This window comes from Megalops cyprinoides, chromosome 25 (assembly GCF_013368585.1).
Source record: "Megalops cyprinoides isolate fMegCyp1 chromosome 25, fMegCyp1.pri, whole genome shotgun sequence".
NCBI lineage: Eukaryota > Metazoa > Chordata > Actinopteri > Elopiformes > Megalopidae > Megalops > Megalops cyprinoides.
Window position 1 is genome coordinate 10,549,433 of NC_050607.1, and position 19,764 is coordinate 10,569,196.

At 44.3% G+C, this 19,764-nt stretch overlaps 1 protein-coding gene across 1 annotated transcript in view; it reads left to right on the plus strand.

The window, feature by feature from the left end:
• LOC118771793 (membrane-associated guanylate kinase, WW and PDZ domain-containing protein 2-like) overlaps positions 1–4,818 on the plus strand; it is a 153,885-nt gene extending 149,067 nt beyond the window's left edge. Inside the window, exon 22 of the mRNA XM_036519831.1 lies at positions 3,588–4,818. Within this exon, the coding sequence (XP_036375724.1) occupies positions 3,588–4,261 (674 nt within the window). The 3' untranslated portion in view covers positions 4,262–4,818. The remainder of the gene's footprint in view (positions 1–3,587) is intronic.
• The last annotated feature ends 14,946 nt before the right edge of the window (positions 4,819–19,764 follow it).

Genomic DNA, 19,764 nt, shown 5'->3' on the forward strand with positions numbered 1-19,764 from the left:
AACATCATTAACCCACCCCCTGGGTCTCTCTCTGACTAATGTGTTGATCTCTGAACACTTAACCGCATCTCAGAGCATCGAGGGTCGACAGCATTAAGCTTGGCATAGTGACTAATTCAGAAGAGAGGCTCAACCGCCATAGTTTTCAGAGCCGTTTTATCAGCAGTTTGTTGAGTAGTATCAGGTGAAGCAGATATTTCCTCTGTCTGCTGCGCACGTTTATTCTTCAAATCAGCTGGGTGTTAACTCCAGTAATTACAGTCAGATGCCCTAGCTAGCATGTCAAGATTAGCCACGGCAGGACCGCACAGTAGAATCCCAGAGGTCGTGACCTCTGACCTGCAGCTCTGTATCCTAAGCGCTGCTCCCTTTCACCTTTCCTGATTGCAGCTTCAGACTAAGGCTCATGCAGCTGTGTGCGAAGGTCATATAAACCTTTAGTAGGAATAGAGACATAATACTTTAATCTTCAGCACTTGCAGAATGGATTTAACACCCTGTAGTGTTTTTAAACTACAGGAACACCTGGTTGAATTTACGCAGCATACAGCTTATTCAAATATAAAGCAGCAGGGATAACTATGCTTTAAACACTCCAGGCCAATTTGGCTCCACTTGTTTAAACTGATCATCAGTGCCACAAAACTCAGCGTAATCCGCTTCCAGTAAACAACCCAGCATGCCTTCTCCATTAATATAGTATTTCATTCTGTTTCTACAACTTGTCTTTTATAGACTCTGAATGCTAACTCTCTTGTTCTTGACTAACAGTAGTGTGACTGTCTCAATGCCTCTGGTTTAACTCTAATGATTGGTCTAGGCTGTTCCTCCCCTTCCTTTAGGAATGGTACCTTCCAGTCTCTCCATGTGCATGAAAAGTGACAAGCATGGCTCTCCATATTTCTTCCTAATGGGCCACTCTAAAGACACGGTTTGTAAAGATCTGCATGCCTTCTTACCACTTCACTGCTGACTCTTTTGGGTGAGCTGAGGTTATCTGTTTATCTGATGTGTGGTGTGGGCTTAACTTCCTGCTCTGTCTCTGTGGGACTTCCTGGTCAGAACACACTGGCTCCTCCTCCTTCGGGGGATATCATGTCACTGGTCAGGATTCGGTCTTATTCATTGGGTTGCCAGACGGGGGCAGCATCTCAGAAAACCCTGGCAACCTGGACCTTTCCTCTCAAAAGTACAAAGTTACAGCAATGGGACCTTCTGCTGTAGCAGGAAGGTAGCCCTGCATGTGCACACAATGTGAAAAGCACGTGTACATGACGTATGCGCTAATGGAGTATTTTAGCGCGGAGACGAGCCGTGCTTTGAGTGGCAGGAGGATATCAGGAGGATGACGGTAGACCGGCGAGCGAGCTCAGGCCCTGTTTGAGGGGATTAGGTGCGGATATGAGAGTGAGCAGTTTACTCAGCGATCTCCACCACGCTCCTCTAAGCCGTTACACCGCCAGAGGATATCGATCTGCTCGGGGCCTCGGCGGCGCCCGCTCTCTCTCAAACTTTTCCATGGCTTCTCCCGGCAGTGAGAAGGTAACAAAGAGGCACCTCCATCAACACCCCCCCCCCCCCACCCCGCTTTGGCCTGACGGATCGCGCTGTCTCTCAGAAGAGCGGGGGGAACGCGTTAAGTCAAGTGCAGCAGACCTAAGGCTGCCTTGAAACACAGTAGCCAGGAGACAGCTTTGGCAGCTCTTAAGGCATTAGACACAGGTACCTCAAGTGCTTTCTCTGTCCATCTCTCTCCCTTTCTCTCTCTCTCTCTCTCTCTCAACCTCTCTCACCCCACCTTCCTTATTTATAGTGTATTGTCTATATCTTTCCTACTGAGCTGTACCCTGTTCTTTGAATGATTTTGGGGTCCTCTGTCTGTTGCCCGTCTTGCTCCACGTCAGAAGATGCCTGGTATTGTTGCAAAGGCTGTTTAGATTCCTTGCTATTATTTAATTTGAGTGCGAACTGTATTTACGAGCCAGTGTGTTCTGAACAGTTTTATCACATGAATTAGATATATTTTTTATTTCAAATCTGATTTTATTGTGTTCTGTGTGGGCTGACTTCATTATATGAAAATAAATCAGTTTATAGCCACGCAGCGAGTTTGTAACCAGAATTAAAGTGCCATATAAAATGGAATGTATATTGAAGATTTCCTTTAAATTGAGGGTGAAGTGGAAGATTCGCAAAGGGGCAATCCCAGTATATTTGTGAAGTGAATGTTATTCTGAACTTCACTCCCAAATGTGGTCATGGCTTATTGTCTTTCTCTAGTGTTGAGCTTATCACTAAAAGAGCAGTTCCAAATTTTAGCTCATTCATAATTCGGTGAATCAACAGCTTTGCGAATTTCCCCTGTAATCTTAAACATATTAACATTTAGCGCTAGTGAAATTGAGAAAATGTGTAACATGTTCATCATTTAATGATGTTCAGCTAGTGGCTGAGTGACGGTTTCTCAGCAAGATGCTGGTCACACGCAATGAATCATTTGCCAGTTAGACACACATATATATGACTGATGGAGGAAGGGGTGCCACTGCAATTAGCATTCCATTCACACAGTCTGTGTCAGATCATCTGACTGCCATAAACACGGACGTGGGGAGTATCGGGGCTGGATTTCATAACATCTCATTCAGCGACACAAACTGTGGTGTGACACTGCAAACAGTGCTAACTGAAACTGACAGCGGTAATTAAAATGAAACGTCCGCAAACTAATGCTTTGCTTGGACCTTGTTCTTCAAATTGAATACTAACATCGCTGACTACTCCAGTAGCGTCTTTGTCTCATGAAGACACCCTGTACTCATGAGTTTTATTCTGAATGCCCCTGACACTACATGGCTTTTGTTTTTACAGAGGAACCCCTCCTAGCGATTTTCAACCTCTCTAGGTTTAAGACTGAGAGCAAAAGGACCTCCAGTGATTAAAACCCAAGGGAACAAACTTTGTTATCCAATGTGGTGCAAAGTGACACAAACATGTCGTTTGTAATTGGCCACCTGTCTTAATTGAATTGCTTAATTGAAAACGGCCTCCTTGCCAATAATACGCTGTCAGGACATTCTCCAAATTAACCAAGGACTCAAATAGGCCATTCAGAGAATAATTGCTGGAGCCCTTATTGAGAGAACAAGAGCCGTTCTGATACCTCAGGTGGCATAGCGTTCAGTTTCAGGGTCTGTCGTTGCACCCTTGAGCACTTAACACGTTGTGCTTCAGGAAATGTCCTGCCTTTCAAATGGCCAATTTGTCAAATGAAAGCTCTGCAAGTTAAGGTAAGATAATATTAAAAAGCAACAAGATGGCTGCCAAGTAAACCTGTAAGACTAAGTAAGCTGCTCTGGACAAGAGACATCTAATGATTATAATAATAATAATAATAATAATAATGATAATGATGTGAGCCAGTTCCAATTCATTGCTGCTGTGGGAGAATAGTGCTTTACCTGTAAGGGGTTCAGTACCAGTGGCAATTACAGCAGCTGTTACAGTGGTAGTTACAGTGGTAGTGACTCTGTGGTGGTGGCAGGGCAGAGTGGCACATCACTAATTTTGTCCCCGTTTCCCAGTAGACAGTGCCGCCTCCTGGGATGCTGTCCCTGCAGCCTCCCCAAGCCTGTCGGAAGTAGTCCCGCCCCTGGACGCTCTTCTGACCATGCCATTGGCTCCATCTCACCTGGCCCTGCCCCCCGACCCCCCTCACCTGCTCCCCCTGGAGGCGGGGCAAGAGAGCGGGGCAGAGCACTCCCGGAGCCCCGGGAAGGAGGGGGCGGGCTTGGGGAGGCGACTGGGGGGGTGCATCAGGTGGGGCGCACACACAGAGGGTGGCAGGTCCACCCCCCAGGGCGGCGGCGTTAAGGGACGGGGGGTTCCAGAGGGTCCCGGGGAGCCTGTTCCCCCGAAACCCCCCGCGGGACGATCCAAAGAGGGCACAGGGGGAGAGAACAGCACCACCGCCAGGGAGATGCGGGAATTGACATACCACCCGAGAGGCAGCGAGTTCTCCACCACAGATGTGAACGTGAACGGAGGCGCCCAGAGCAACGGCAACACCCCCGAGGGCAACGGTGGCCACCGGGGGGTGCCAGGCCGCCCCAGTCACACCACCAAGAGCACCAGCAGCGGCGGCGGCAGTGGAGGAGTGGCGAGCAGGAAGGCCACGGTCTCCCCCGGCCCGTGGAAGATTCCAGGCTCCGACAAGCTGCCCAGCTCGCTGCGGTCGGGGGCCTCCACCGTCAGCAGATAACGCCTCAGAGCCCACTCCATCTCACCCCACTCCACAGCACCCGCCACCACCAGACGCAAAGCCGGAGTACTTCGCATGGATTCGGGGAAGAAGGAAAAAACAAATTTATCAAAAAATGTCATTTTTTTAATTTATATTGTATCCTAAATTATTTTCAGATATTACACCCACCACCTTAAAAACTGGAAGCATCCACTTTGAAAACAAAGGAAAAAAAAACAGAATGTGTGTAGCACGATGGGGGTCTTGGGGGTCTTGTTATCGGGAACACTGTTAAGCCCTCCCACTCACTACAGACTGCTTCGACAGCCAATCATCAACCAGACAGCGACCAGTCGGCATACAACACCCATTCATCACTGACTCCAAACCGAGACTGGGCGTCAAAAGTAATTTTTATATAATGGAATCTATTTTATCAAGATGGGAATTAAAAGGTTTGCCTGACAGTAGCTTTTCTGTGTGAAAGTGAGTGGAAAAAAAAAACAAACTGTATACTGAGAGAATTTTCATCAGCGAACTCTGCCTTAACTAAAACTGTACAGAGATAGCACTGAAAGGAAAGATATCTCAAATGATTAATATGAGCATATAGATATATTATATAAATATAAATATGTGAAGACAATGTAAATATAATCATCTCAAAGTGTTCCTAGATGGGCTGATGGTAGTTCTGAGTCATTATAAAAAATAAGATGAGTCATACAACAGAACACCGTGCTAAAGAATCCATCTTTCCATACTTTGTCTCAACTGTGATTGAATTTCAGGTCGACGTGGACTTGTTTTACAAGACTTCAGATGACTCGTTCTCACTTGTGCTCGGATGCCGAAGGTTTACTCTGCGTTCTGGGAGACCCTCTCTCCCTTAGCTGTACTTCATGAACCCGGCCACTGTGGCATGCTCGTCTCACACAGGCGGAGTGACGTGAAGGATTATGGGATACGTACGGGGCTGAGTGCCTTACGACGTGGGACAAGCGTGGATCTCTGTGCTGGAGTTTTGAGTTTTGACAGCAGGCTGAAAACTGACATACAATCATGCACAGGCTGCTAGCGGTTTATTTGTACAAAATGCTGGGAAGGTTACCGTGGTACAGTGGTGGACACGGTTTTTTGTTTGTTTGATATACTGTAACAAGTTTGTTTCAAGCCACGCGTCTTTGTCTGCGTTTGTCCAGTCCTTATCTACCGTCTCCTCATGAGATCCGACTTGCACCAAAAATATTCCTGCTCTTGTATTGTTTGAAGGTCATGGATTGGGACAGATATTTTCTCCTTTACTTCATTCACATTTACTATGGCTCCAATAGACATGAAGGGGGGAATTTTAGATCGAGTCTAGGACCAGAGTTTTAGCAACATGTCAAAATGAGTAGCACAGTAGCTTGTCACAGCTGCTGAAATAAGTGGCACCTAGGGGTACAGGTAAGTGGCCTGCCGAGGCTTCTGTGATTGAAGGCTGGGGAGGAAAACTAGGATTCGCAGCACTCTAAGTAAGCCCGCATGCAGACAGACCACCTACTGATAACATGAAAATATAGTGCAGTCAGTTCAGGCGCTCCCTCCTCTGGTGAAATGATGTTAGTGCAGCATGCACAGCAGGCTGAACACAAAAAGATGACCACAACTGCCCTGCAGTTCCACACAGCCACAGACCTTAATGACAAACCACTTTGCAGCAGAGCGAAAAAGAAATTAACAGCGGAGCCTGTGTGTTATCAGTCCTTGGCACACAGCAAAAAATTTTATATCTCAAAGGTGCATACATCTTTTTGACACCTTTACCTCAGTAATTACCTAGAATTTTTTGTGTGTATGTGGTGAAAAATGATTATCCACAATCAGTTTCTTTAATTTGTTGCTGTTGCCAGCTGTATCCAATTAACTTTTAAGCTTTGTCCCTGCAGAAAATGAGTCTGGCTCTCAGATTGTCCTGTCCACCCACCAACCTGATAACATCCTGTCATCTGATGACTAATTGGAAGATTATTTTAGCAGTAACTTTCTGACAGCTCATTGTAGAGAGAAAAGTTTCAAGTGATATATTTATTTTGGATACTCTGCAATAAACATGTCTCCCTGAGTACAGTGGCGGTTACCAGAATGTTGGATTACATCAGAATATACACTGCAGTAGTCATTTTGTGGCTGTTTCACAGTGGCACACAGAGTATGACAAATTCACTACAAAGGTCCTAGTGCACGAGTCCCATTGGGAACATGTCTGAAATGCAAGCATCATCATACTCTAATCCATCACACAATCCAAACAGTAATATCTCACGCAAGTCGGGGAACTAGAATATTCAAGCACAAACACCTGCAGAAGACCGTCGGGACCCTGTGGTGCATACTGTACTGAGTAAAGGAGAGGGAGAGATGCCTTTTCCTCAGCGCCCCCACCCCCCCCAACCCTGAAATGCTGTGCGTCCCCCATAACACCAAAACTCCCATCCAGCTTTCAACAACGCTTCAGTCATGTAATGCACGTACATGACCTATTGCACCCATAATGTCTGTGTTCTCAAGAGGCAACGACCACCGAATTTTGTACGCTGCATCTCTCAGTCCTCAGCTGTTGAAGGCTGCTTTGGTCAGCTGTAAGTAATTTTATATAAAAGATACAAATATATAGTGAATCTGTGAAAGACGGCACGCTCATGAACCCAGTTCAGTTCAACATGACTGTGTAGTGCTAGCTGTGGATTTACCCTGTACAGCTGTAACTCTATAAATATGATTCAATGTATTATTGATAGTCACAAAGGCTGTAAGTGAGCAACTATTTTTATGAAATGCAACACAATGGATATATTAACTTTTGCAGAAATCTTGTTTATTGTATGATACTCTAAAATGTCAAATAAAACCTTGATGCAGTGTATAGTATTTTATCATCTTAGAGATATTGTTGTTCTGTTATTTCTGGTTGTCTGGATTGGAGTCTGCACAAAGCATGATGGGTAGGAACACTTGAAGGTGAAGGCTCTTAACAGGCATAGCACAGCTGAGACAGGGGACTTTAGGTGGTGAGGTGACTGAAACCCTCGGCTCAGGACCAATATGGCCGCAGCTGTGCTCAGGCTGTTCTACCACCTGTGTGTTCACAAAGAATCACGTTCAGCTCCGTTCTGAAGAAAGGAAGACGGATTCGACTGACAAGGTCAGATACTGAACGCTCACGAGAGCTCCAGAGGGCTTGGTGTTCCCGTCCGATTGTGCAGGTGACAGTATGGTGAAGACATTTCCAGAGGGTCACAGGTTTTCGGTTCCGTGGCAGACCCTGCCTTTGTGTGTGCCAGTGTTTGAACTGAGTAGCTGATCACTAATGATGTGTGCGGGTCTCTCTAAACAACCAAAAGAATTATTGGATCATTGTATCATTTTGCTGGCATCACATGCAAATATAAAAGTCAAGATTTTGCTTAAAGTTGAAAAAACATTTTTTACATTAAGTCCCACCCATAACAACAATTTCTCATATAAAAGGGAAATTTTGTCATGCTAATACAACACTCCACCTCACTTCATGCCAATAAACGAATATCCCTTAAGGCTAACAGAACCAATTGTACATTAATTATTTGCTCAGGATCATATATTCAGGCATTAAGTATTGAACTTATGGTCTGTGTTCATATCCTGTTTATAAGAGGAAACTAACTGCCCTGAGCTGTTAGTCCATGAGAAATATTGTATTACCATTAAGCAGAAAAGGAGGTTTATTCTTCCTTTGTATACTAAAGGTTATGTAATCAGCTGATGGTTACAAGCTATGAAATGGTTCTGAACACAATAAAGTCCTTCATATAAACTGTCAATGTCTGTACAATTACATGAGGAAACATAATTTAGAAGTATGGAAAATATAACCTGCAGGGTGCTTGATTGTAGAGGTCCCATCAAGATGTGGCCAGCAGAGGGCTCCAGAGACTCTTCAGAGCACAGTAATTTATATTACACACTACCATGCAATTTCTGTGCTTAGACACAATTATTTCCATTCTGACAAAAATAATTATGTTAAAGGGTAATGTCACTGAACAAGTTTATCCTATGGTTTAGTGTTTACTAATGTACAAAACAGGGAGTTGTTTCATAGCAGGGAAATCTCCATTTACTTCCTCAAGTATTGCATGCTCTTACATCAGCATGTGACAACCCCCTTACCAGTCCAGGAAAGATGAAAGAGCATTTGATTTATGACTCCCTTAAACAAGTTGTTTTTTATTTTCTTCATGTCATCCTTCAAAACATGCAGATGTAGGTAACCTGAATTATTTAAGCCTTTTTTAACTGTTGATGATTCTTGGTGCAGAGGGCTAAAGTACTTGTGCTGAATGTAGGTGCTTTTGGATTCAAGCCCCTGCTGTTTTCTCCTTTTTTGTTTGAGTGAAGTCTCTCCTTAAGTTGGCAGAAAGCTAAGTATGAAGGTGTCTGTGGCATTAGAGGATGAACCATGCTTCACACTGCTGAGGTTGTGAGTCTGAATCTGATCAGTACCTCTTAAGTAGGGGGGGTGGGGGCTCTTAGCCCACCTGAATTTTCAGGGATAGAAGGGAAGGGTTATGGAACCATTTTGCTACATGTATCAGTAGCGTACAAGGAAACATCAGGAACTAACTAGTGAAAAAAATAAACTTCCTCATCATCCTCCTCCTCCCACCCACCTCCTGTTACATCCTCAGCACTCTACTGCCCTCTACTGCATGTTTTGAAACCTGCCTTGCTCTACAAAAGTTGCTAAAGGAACCTGGATAGACTTGAACATAGTACTTGTTGCTCTACAGTCCAGCATTCTACTTCTGTGTCATCTGAGAGTCACAGCTGCTGTTCCTCTCTTCTCCTCCTTCTACCTCAGCATCTACATTGTCAAGATGAAGTGTGGCACTTGAACTGGGAACATCCTAATTACAGCACATTGCCTGTACCTCTGTGCCACTTGAACGTGGGAAGGCTAGAGGGCCCATTTTTGGTGTTAAATGGTCTTGTTTTTTGTGAGACTTGCAGTCTTAGGGGAGACAAAAGCACAGATGTTTTATGTAATAACCACTCACAAAGCTAGAGCCAACCATAATGAATCTGCCACCATTTCCTGCACTTGTGAACATTGCTTCATGGTGGTCGGGTAACTCTTCAGTGAACGTCAATCACATTATTAGCATGAGATAAAGTTCAGTGAAGTTCATTCACATTACTTGCTTGGGATTAGGATTTCAGGAACTTTAGCCACTTCTACAGTATGGATTGAGCCTTCATTTAATGGAAACATGCCTCTTGAGTGAGTGAAAATGCTTTGGGGTTCATCAGAAGGTTTCTCTCTGGATTGATGGAGCTTGTACATGAAGACAGCAGTAAGTTCAGTCTGCATGTTGCTGTGTGCTTGAGAGCTGCTCACAGCTGTCATTGATGTAAGTGAGCTTCATAAGCTGTCGGTCTCTGCTATTAGTAGACCAGGGAGAGCATTATGCACCAGGAGACGGACAGACAGTCACAGACAGACAAAGCACTAGATCCAGTTCCTTATCCTGCTACCACGACAGCTCTCTGTAGGTGGAGAGTCTGGATCTGACAGTAAATTCAAACAACCATCTTCATTGTCACTTTAGCTGTGATGTAACACTTAAATCTTTCCTTTTAATCAGTTACTTCAGCTCATTTGTCACAGGTTTCCCTTAACATATTCCACATTTCAATGGATGCCTGTATGCAAATAAATACCCAAGAACATTATGGGTATTTTATCACTAAAACATCACCCATGATAATGATCCAGGTAACAGTTTCAGAGCGAGTTTTTTAAAAATTATTTTCAATTATTATTTAACTCATAAAACAATTAGCATGATGACTATGATGCAAAGAAATTTTCTAACCATCACTAAAATGAAATTTAATTAAAAGGTTATGTTAATTCATATAGAGTACATGTTTTAGAAGACATTATTTAGATAAATGTCAAAAATGGAAAGGGAATTAATTTCTTGAAATAAAAATAACTTCATTGATTTTTTACAGAAGATGCCATTGTTTTGGCTAATGATGTAGTACAGGAACAGCACACATAAGGCTTCAGACCTCTTGTGGTGCACAGACTAACTTTTAGCTTACAACCTCAATGGTTCTTGGTTCACATCTTCCTTTTACTTTTTCATATTCTGCTATGTTGTGAGGTCTCTGACCATTAAGTAGCAGAAGAATCAAGGTCCTGGTCTGCTCATGTTTGAGTGGCACAGTGATAAGGAGGTAGTGGGCAGTAGAGAGCTGAGGAAACAGCTGGAGATAGAGGGCAGTAGATGGTTACTTTACCTGAAACATACTAGATGTAGACATGTATAAGAAGGCTAGCAGAAAGATGCACTCTATGTGTCTCTCAGGTGGTGCAGAGACAGAATGCCAGACTACAAAGCAACAGGTCCTGGGTTCAAACCCCGTAAGAGCTCGTGCAGTATTTTTGATAGCCAAAGGAGGCTCCCAAACAGGCAGCAGAGGGCAGCAGAGGGCTCAGGTTGTAACAGGAGCTAGAGGCCAATAGAGAGCAGTAGAGTGCTGAGGTTGTAACAGGAGATAGAGCGCAATAGAGCGCTGAGGACATAGCAGGAGCTAGAGAGCAGTAAAGCGCCTGAGGCTGTAACAGGGGGCAGAGGGCAGCAGAGAGCTGAGGCCAGTGCAGGACTTAGAGGGTGGCAGAGAGTTGAGGGTGTAGCAAGACCACGTAAGAGGAAGCGGATGGATGGGATGACAGATGGGATGAAGACAGGGAAGGGTCTGACCCGGCCCAGTGAGGTGTCCAGAACGGGAGGCAGCGCAGAAGCGGTGTGGCATGGAGCAGGGTGAGGGTGAGGAAGGAGGAGATGGGGAGAGGGGAAGAGGCGAGGGTGAGGATGAGGAAGGAGAGAAATGATGAAGATGCAAAAAGCCACGCCCACTTTTTCGCTAGTTAGTTCCTCGTATTCAACTGTCTTAATAAGTTCCTCGTGCGTCGCAACGCGACGCTGCTGCAGCGCGCAGCAAAATTTCAGCCGGCTCTTGCGCCCGGCTGCATAACCCCCAGTTTCCATCGTCCGAAACCTCGGGGGGGTATGAGTTCCCCCCCTTTCCTCTTGCCCCGGGCCGCTGGTCGGATTCGAACCCGCAACCTCACTAGTGCGAGGAGCAGATCTTCCTCCGACGCCACAGACACCTTGGCACTTTTCTCCTTTTTTTTTTGCGCGCTTGACAAGCGACTTGGTGAGCGCACAGGGAAAACGGAGAACAACGGGGGCTTGAACCGCAAACCTTCTGCACTGCCCCCTGCTGCCCTTCTGGACACCTCCTTTGGCCTTTAAAAGGTCAAAGACGGTCGGTTTTGAACCTGGGCCCTCTCGCTTCATAGTCCCGAGTTATACCTCTGCGCCGCCAGAGAGTAACGCTGCCTGCTCCCCAGGCCGATTCTTTCTACCGCAGCACCTACCATGACCGACAGAAAAGAAGCGCATAGCCTGGTGTCGGGATTAAACTGGGAATCTCCAGGTTACAAGGGAGTTGATTTACCACCACACCACCCAAACATGAATGGGTTGTGAGTGAGATTCTTCTGCTACTTCATTTAATTGCTTAGGGTTTTCCATGGTTAGAAAATGCATTTGCAGCGATCATCATACAAATTGTTTCATAAGTTAATTGTTTCATTTAAAAAAAAAAATAAATAAAATAATAAAAAAATTTGCCGTGGAACTGTTACCTGGATCACTATGACGGTTTGATGTGCTGTGATAAATTACCCACAATCCTCTCTGGGCCTGCGCATAATAATAAGTTCACCACCTCGTACTCTCCAGGTACTCTCTATGCACTTGGTCACTGGATGCTGTTTAATACACCCCCCCCCCACCCCCACCCCCTGCACCCCCTGCACTCTGTCTCTGATTCACTATCTGAGAATCAGATAGGGGGTGCGGGGGGGGGGGTATTAAACAATATCAATATCCTCAGCAACAAAGATGGATATTATTCACTTGGTCACTGAATGATGTTTAATACAAACCCCCCCCCCCCCACCCACACCCCCACACCCCCACACTCTGTATGATTCTCAGATAGTGAATCAGAGACAGAGTGCAGGGGGTGCAGGGGGTGCAGGGGGTGGGGGGGGGGGGGGGGTGCAGGGGGTGCGGGGGGGGGGGTGTATTAAACAAAGCAACAAAGATGGATATTATTCACTTGGTCACTGAATGATGTTTAATACAACCCCCCCCCCCCACCCCCCACACTCCCACACCCCCACACTCTGTCTCTGATTCACTATCTGAGAATCATACAGAGTGCAGGGGGTGCAGGGGGTGCAGGGGGTGGGGGGGGGGGGGGTGCAGGGGGTGCGGGGGGGGGGGTTTGTATTAAACAGCATCCAGTGACCAAGTGAATAATATCCATCTTTGTTGCTGAGGATATTGATATTGTTTAATACCCCCCCCCCCCCCCCCCGCACCCCCTATCTGATTCTCAGATAGTGAATCAGAGACAGAGTGCAGGGGGTGCAGGGGGTGCAGGGGGTGGGGGGGGGGGGGGGGGGGGGTGTATTAAACAGCATCCAGTGACCAAGTGCATAGAGAGTACCTGGAGAGTACGAGGTGGTGAACTTATTATTATGCGCAGGCCCAGAGAGGATTGTGGGTAATTTATCACAGCACATCAAACCGTCATAGTGATCCAGGTAACAGTTCCACGGCAAATTTTTAATTTTTTTTTTTTTTTTTATTAAATGAAACAATTAACTTATGAAACAATTTGTATGATGATCGCTGCAAATGCATTTTCTAACCATGGAAAACCCTAAGCAATTAAATGAAGTAGCAGAAGAATCTCACTCACAACCCATTCATGTTTGGGTGGTGTGGTGGTAAATCAACTCCCTTGTAACCTGGAGATTCCCAGTTTAATCCCGACACCAGGCTATGCGCTTCTTTTCTGTCGGTCATGGTAGGTGCTGCGGTAGAAAGAATCGGCCTGGGGAGCAGGCAGCGTTACTCTCTGGCGGCGCAGAGGTATAACTCTGGACTACGAAGCGAGAGGGCCCAGGTTCAAAACCGACCGTCTTTGACCTTTTAAAGGCCAAAGGAGGTGTCCAGAAGGGCAGCAGGGGGCAGTGCAGAAGGTTTGCGGTTCAAGCCCCCGTTGTTCTCCGTTTTCCCTGTGCGCTCACCAAGTCGCTTGTCAAGCGCGCAAAAAAAAAAGGAGAAAAGTGCCAAGGTGTCTGTGGCGTCGGAGGAAGATCTGCTCCTCGCACTAGTGAGGTTGCGGGTTCGAATCCGACCAGCGGCCCGGGGCAAGAGGAAAGGGGGGGAACTCATACCCCCCCGAGGTTTCGGATGATGGAAACTGGGGGTTATGCAGCCGGGCGCAAGAGCTGGCTGAAATTTTGCTGCGCGCTGCAGCAGCGTCGCGTTGCGACGCACGAGGAACTTACTAAGACAGTTGAATACGAGGAACTAACTAGCGAAAAAGTGGGCGTGGCTTTTTGCATCTTCATCATTTCTCTCCTTCCTCATCCTCACCCTCGCCTCTTCCCCTCTCCCCATCTCCTCCTTCCTCACCCTCACCCTGCTCCATGCCACACCGCTTCTGCGCTGCCTCCCGTTCTGGACACCTCACTGGGCCGGGTCAGACCCTTCCCTGTCTTCATCCCATCTGTCATCCCATCCATCCGCTTCCTCTTACGTGGTCTTGCTACACCCTCAACTCTCTGCCACCCTCTAAGTCCTGCGCTGGCCTCAGCTCTCTGCTGCCCTCTGCCCCCTGTTACAGCCTCAGGCGCTTTACTGCTCTCTAGCTCCTGCTATGTCCTCAGCGCTCTATCTCCTGTTACAACCTGAGCGCTCTGCTGCCCTCTACTGCCCTCTGCTGCCTGTTTGGGAGCCTCCTTTGGCTATCAAAAGTAAGGAGAAGGCTCTTACAGGGTTTGAACCCAGGACCTGTTGCTTTGTAGTCTGGCATTCTGTCTCTGCACCACCTGAGAGACACATAGAGTGCATCTTTCTGCTAGCCTTCTTATACATGTCTACATCTAGTATGTTTCAGGTAAAGTAACTGGTTTGACGGTGATTTTTATTTCAGCATTTAGGAAAAAGTACTTGAATGCTTGGCATGTGGGCTTTGAATGATGTAGGATATTTCACATGTTGCTTTTACAATTCTTCCTCAGATTATCCCTCAACAGAAATGGTTTAAATGGCCTTACCCTGTCCCTGATTGTCTGCCATCCTGTGAGTTCTTCAGATTGCAAGTCAGCCAGAAGATTCAGAGGCACCCCTTCATATCATAAACATCCACACAATGATAACCTGTTCAACTGTTTGGTTTGTGTTGCCCAGCAAGGTTATGAAGTTTGTTCCAGTAACTATCCTCTCAATTGAGCTGCAATTGCCAATAGCACCTGGTTTGAGTGTTCATAAATCCTGGCTCTGAAGAGACAAAATGTGGTGTACCTCTGTAACAGGTAGGCCCTGCACTGGCAATACCTGAGTGAACTGAGAGACGGTTATATGGCTAAGGCTATAAAATGCTTTGTCTGCCCAGTAGACATAAATCCATCTTGACTGAAATGTACACTGAATACCAGGGAGGCTCCAAACTACTGACTTGCAGTATTGGCTTGAAGTTCTGAAGGTGCAAACTGAAGTTTTCCAAGACAAGTTCTTCCCCAACCACCTTTATGCCTTGTAAGTAGGACATTTCTTTGTGGTTTTGCTTAATTTGTGATTATTTTTAAAGCTCATGGTCTGCCATGACCCTAAGGGTTTTGGAGGCCTTCCAACCAGAAGCTGATTGGCACCCGGAACAGGAGATTTGAGTTCCCTTCCAATCAGTAGCTCCAATCAAATCAAGACAGGTTGGAACAGCAGAAAATTGTGAATCACAAATGGTCACCACTGCACTGAGTTGAAAAAGTCACTTATTGCTACTTTGCATGTATGCGAGTTCTGTGTACTGAGATCATCTGCACCCTACAAAATTAAAGTGTAATTTTACAGGTACATATGGCTGTATTTCTGTCCTACGAATAAATTAAAATCTTTCATTTTGACTGGGATTTGACTTGTTCTTGAACACGTTGGTTTTAGAACCAAATTCATACACATGATTGGGACCATGCATGTGAACCCATATGCAGCTGTGTCCACTGGTGCTGTTCACTGTAGACAAGGCTGTCTGATTAGTCTTCTTCTCTCCGCACTCTCAAACTCTTTGCACCAAGTATCCGAGAAAACTCTACATCACACATAATCACACAAAATTGGATGCAGATGACATCTTTGCCTTAATTGGTCCACATCAGCCCTCTTAATTTGGCCATGATTAATGTTCAACTACCATGACCAATTCCTGTCAGGAAACATAATGTGTATATCTCCATCTATTGACACTCTCTGCAACAAAGCTTGCTGTTCCTAAAAGTCCAAAAAGTGAGATGGTCAGCCATATCTTCCTCCTTGCGTGCTAGAATTTCAGTCATCAAAATGAAATTCCACAGTACCACTCCCTCCTATGGGGGGGATGCAGACTAATTATGCAACTTTACAGAGAACTAAAGTGGTCTTGCAGCCCCATTTTAAGCTTTACCATTCAGCATTCCAACTGAACTTCATGAAGACCTGGTTAAACCCACACACACGTCTTGTTGGGCAACAAAATATGCAATAGTGATTAAGAATTATTTACAGGCATAACTTACAGAAAATGTGCTTTATTACATGGTCCCATAATCAATGAAAGTGTGGATTCTGAGAGCAACAGTTGGGTTAATTTAAAATGGCTTTCCAATTCTCCAATATAGCATAATAAACTGTAAAGAAAAAAACATTTACATCACAACTGTGGTCAAGGAGCAAAGGAATCAGTTATTGTATAGCTATATCTAATGTAAATGGAGTCCTTGGTTCCCAGGAAATCCAGCAACTTTATAATCTGCCCGGTTCACAATTCTTTGAGTACCTACAACTTCATGCAGCCATGCATGCCCATGGGGTTCCTTGAGGAGCAGAGTGAGAAACATACACATTAGTTAGTATTCTGACAGAGAGGAATTATATCTGACATCTACAAACAATTACAACAAAACTACACAGAAACAAATATCTTTGTCTGATTTGTGGGAGAAAGATCTTACACTTTCTGACTCTGCAATAAAGCTGAAATGCAAACCATTTTGGTGCATCAAAGACCCAAAATCATCAACTAATTCATTTAAGACTTGGGAGTTAAGAACTGTCACAGAACTTACCTGACTTCCCAAACATATCATATGGGTCTTGTGACTCACAGTGACTCTTCCTTCTGTGAGCTGTTCAGAGGGAGCCCTAAATAATTTGGACCGTGTCCTCTGGGAGTGTCCTCATGTGACTGAGTTTCAGGGAAAGGTGACTAGCATAATATCTATACTAATAAATAAGACAACGCTACTAAAACATCTGTTGTTGCTGCTCAATAATGACTGACGTGCATCTAAGCATTTAGCATAAAATATGGTTGGCTGGAACCACAGATGCAAAAAAGATGATTGCCCAGAGATGGATTCCACCACATCATCTTCCATTACAACAATGACTATTGGTATTTAAAGAATTATACTCATGGAACTGTCCACTGCCAGGAGCCACAGAGCAAAAGCTTCCGTTTTAGAGATAAAGGCAGCTAAAACATTTCTGAATTCCTATCCCAGTCATCCACGTAACAAACTATGGTTCATACTATATTTCATACCATAATTGTTACTAATGCATGGCATTGTAAAGATGACATTAGACATGTCATTTGACTGCCACAAATGCAACTCCAGATTGCTAGGTGGTTGGGGGTGATTATGGACTGTTTCTTTAATTATACCTAATGATTGTATTGTATTCATCAGTCATTCATTTCAATAAAATTTATGTGGAAAAAAGGACAGCCAGCTGCAAAATATCTTCTTAAAACATATAACAAGCCAGTGAATCAGGCAAAGAGTATACATACATATTTTAAAGACAAGAGGAAGCACTGGGCTAGAATAGTGTCTCTATTATTGTGGCAAAATTGTGGTAAACTGCTGTTGTAAATTGGTGTATTACTGATGTAAATACTTCGATTGGCTGCACTGTTTTGTGAAAATATATGTGGTGATATATGAAAAATATATGATTTGTGCCGTAACTTGGCATGTTTGTCTCCTGACCGCGTTATTGTTTGAGGTAATATAGCGTTACGCAGTGAAATACTTTACCTGGAACATCAGCGCCATCTGGTGGTATTTATAGGACAGTGACGTTCACTTAATTTTTTTGTAAAGAAAAAGACGACAATTAAAACAATATTAAGGACGTAACGTGATGTTAATTTATGTAAAAAAATATTGAAACGTATTTTGAAAATTCGTCATTTACTTACCATATGACCAAGGACAATATAGGGTAATATACATTTGCACAATTTAAACAGAAATTCAATTCCAAAGTGTCACCACAAGAGGGCAGTATTTGTCAAAAAGCAATCTTTTTCATTCTTTTTCGGCAGTGCAATACCAGTCAACAGCCACCAGAGGGCATATATGTGTCCATATATATTTGCGTATTTTAGTTAGTTGGCTTTTGAGATTGTAGCCTGAGTAGCGGCTAAGTAGAAGTGAGAAAGCAACAGAAATATGTGGGGGGTTGCTGCAAGACCCCTCCTTCCTACTGTTGTTGACAAAAAGTTCCCCCCTTCTACCCCACTCACATGTTGACAGATACACCCTCCTTTCCAACATAACATAGTCCAGCTTCCTCACCACCATACCCTGTGAATGTGCATTGGGAACATACAGAGAGATTACAGCATGTGTGGGAACTGAGGCCAAAATCTGGGGGGGGGGGGGGGGGGTGTAATATTAGTATTAACCCTGTGAAGTACTCCAGAGCCCCAGTTCCAACAATTCACCCATTACAGCCCATTACAGATAAGGCTACAATCTCCAATATAATTTGCAAAATCCTTTTGTGAAAGATGAAAGATGCAACAAGTGGATCAAACAGACAAAGACCACACATATATCAGGGGCAGAGATGGAACACAAGCTGCTGGACAGCAGCATTTAACCTGTCAGCCACTCCAAAGCTCTCCCTTTAGCATCTCATCCATCATATTTAATTCTACAATCTGAAAAACCACTTGCAAAACACAAGTGTGCAATGCCCATGTCTTTTTGGAGCGTAACACGAACATTTTCCCTCTGAGAGACATTAGAGCTGGCTTTGAATGCTTCTCTATTGTAGTTATCTTGCCAGGGCACACTAACAGAATAAAGATGAAATTAGGCTCTGCTCTGGGGAAGGCTTGAACGTTTGATCCCCAGAGTGAAACGGCCACAGGTTAGCTCTGAGCTCTCAGAAGGTCACTTGGACTCCCATCCATCCATAATATGAAGATCTTCACTTCTGACAAAAAGGAAGCACTTTGCTGGGTTTGGTTGGCCGGGTCTTTTAGACAATGGAGCTGCCCAAGTCACACTATGACTCCGCCTTTCCGCCTTTCAGAGACCAGGCTGTGCCTCTTAGGGCCAAAGGGGAAGAGGTACATCCATTAGCCAGCCACACAAGAACTGTGTTCACTGTCACATGTCTATGTAACGTTGAGCAATGTACCAGGAATCGAATACAATACAGTTGCTACTGTGATAAAAATGCTGAGAGCTGAGACTACAATGAATAGTCCACAGTTTGAAGAGCAGATTTTTCATGTAACCAGCTTACAACAATTACCATTCCAAGGGCTAATCACCTGTGCACCTGACCATGGAAACAGAAGTAAATAAATTTAAAAGCTTCCCATTTTTCAAGAAAGGAATTCCCCTTCAATTACGGACAGCCAGCTCAATTGTTTTCTCCCAGGATCTTCAGAAAAAAACAATTGCATTCAGAAAAAAACAATAATAAAGTCCCACAATAAACAGTGACAAAAAGAACATTCACTCTGAATCTGGTCTCCTGGATAACTGTGACGGACTGTGAATGGCAATGAATGCTTTAAAAAGTCTGCACACAATGTTTTTTTTTTCATAATTAGCTTACAGATATTTACTGAAATGTGGAATCTTTTAAGGAAAACTCATGAAAAAAGCTGATGAAGATGAAGAAAGCTGTTTGAAACTACTGTCAACTTCAGTTTCTCCATCTACAGGGAACTGCTGATTGCAGTATCTTGTACTTGCCTGTTGAGAAGAGTGCTGAACAGCTGTGCAACACCAGCAGAAACATTCTTAACACATAAATTAGCACATCATTTATTCTAATATAGAGTATATCATATATACATATAATATAGATAACATAATATATTCATTCAATACAGTTGAAAATGTAAGCACTTATATTCTAAAACAGAATAAAAAAGTAAAGTTGTGGTACTGCACCATCAGTTCTTGAAGATAAATGTAGATGGTTATGCAACTGAGAAGTATGAAAAGGTGGTCTTTTGCTGTACATTCTCATATACTTTCCTGTTCTGAG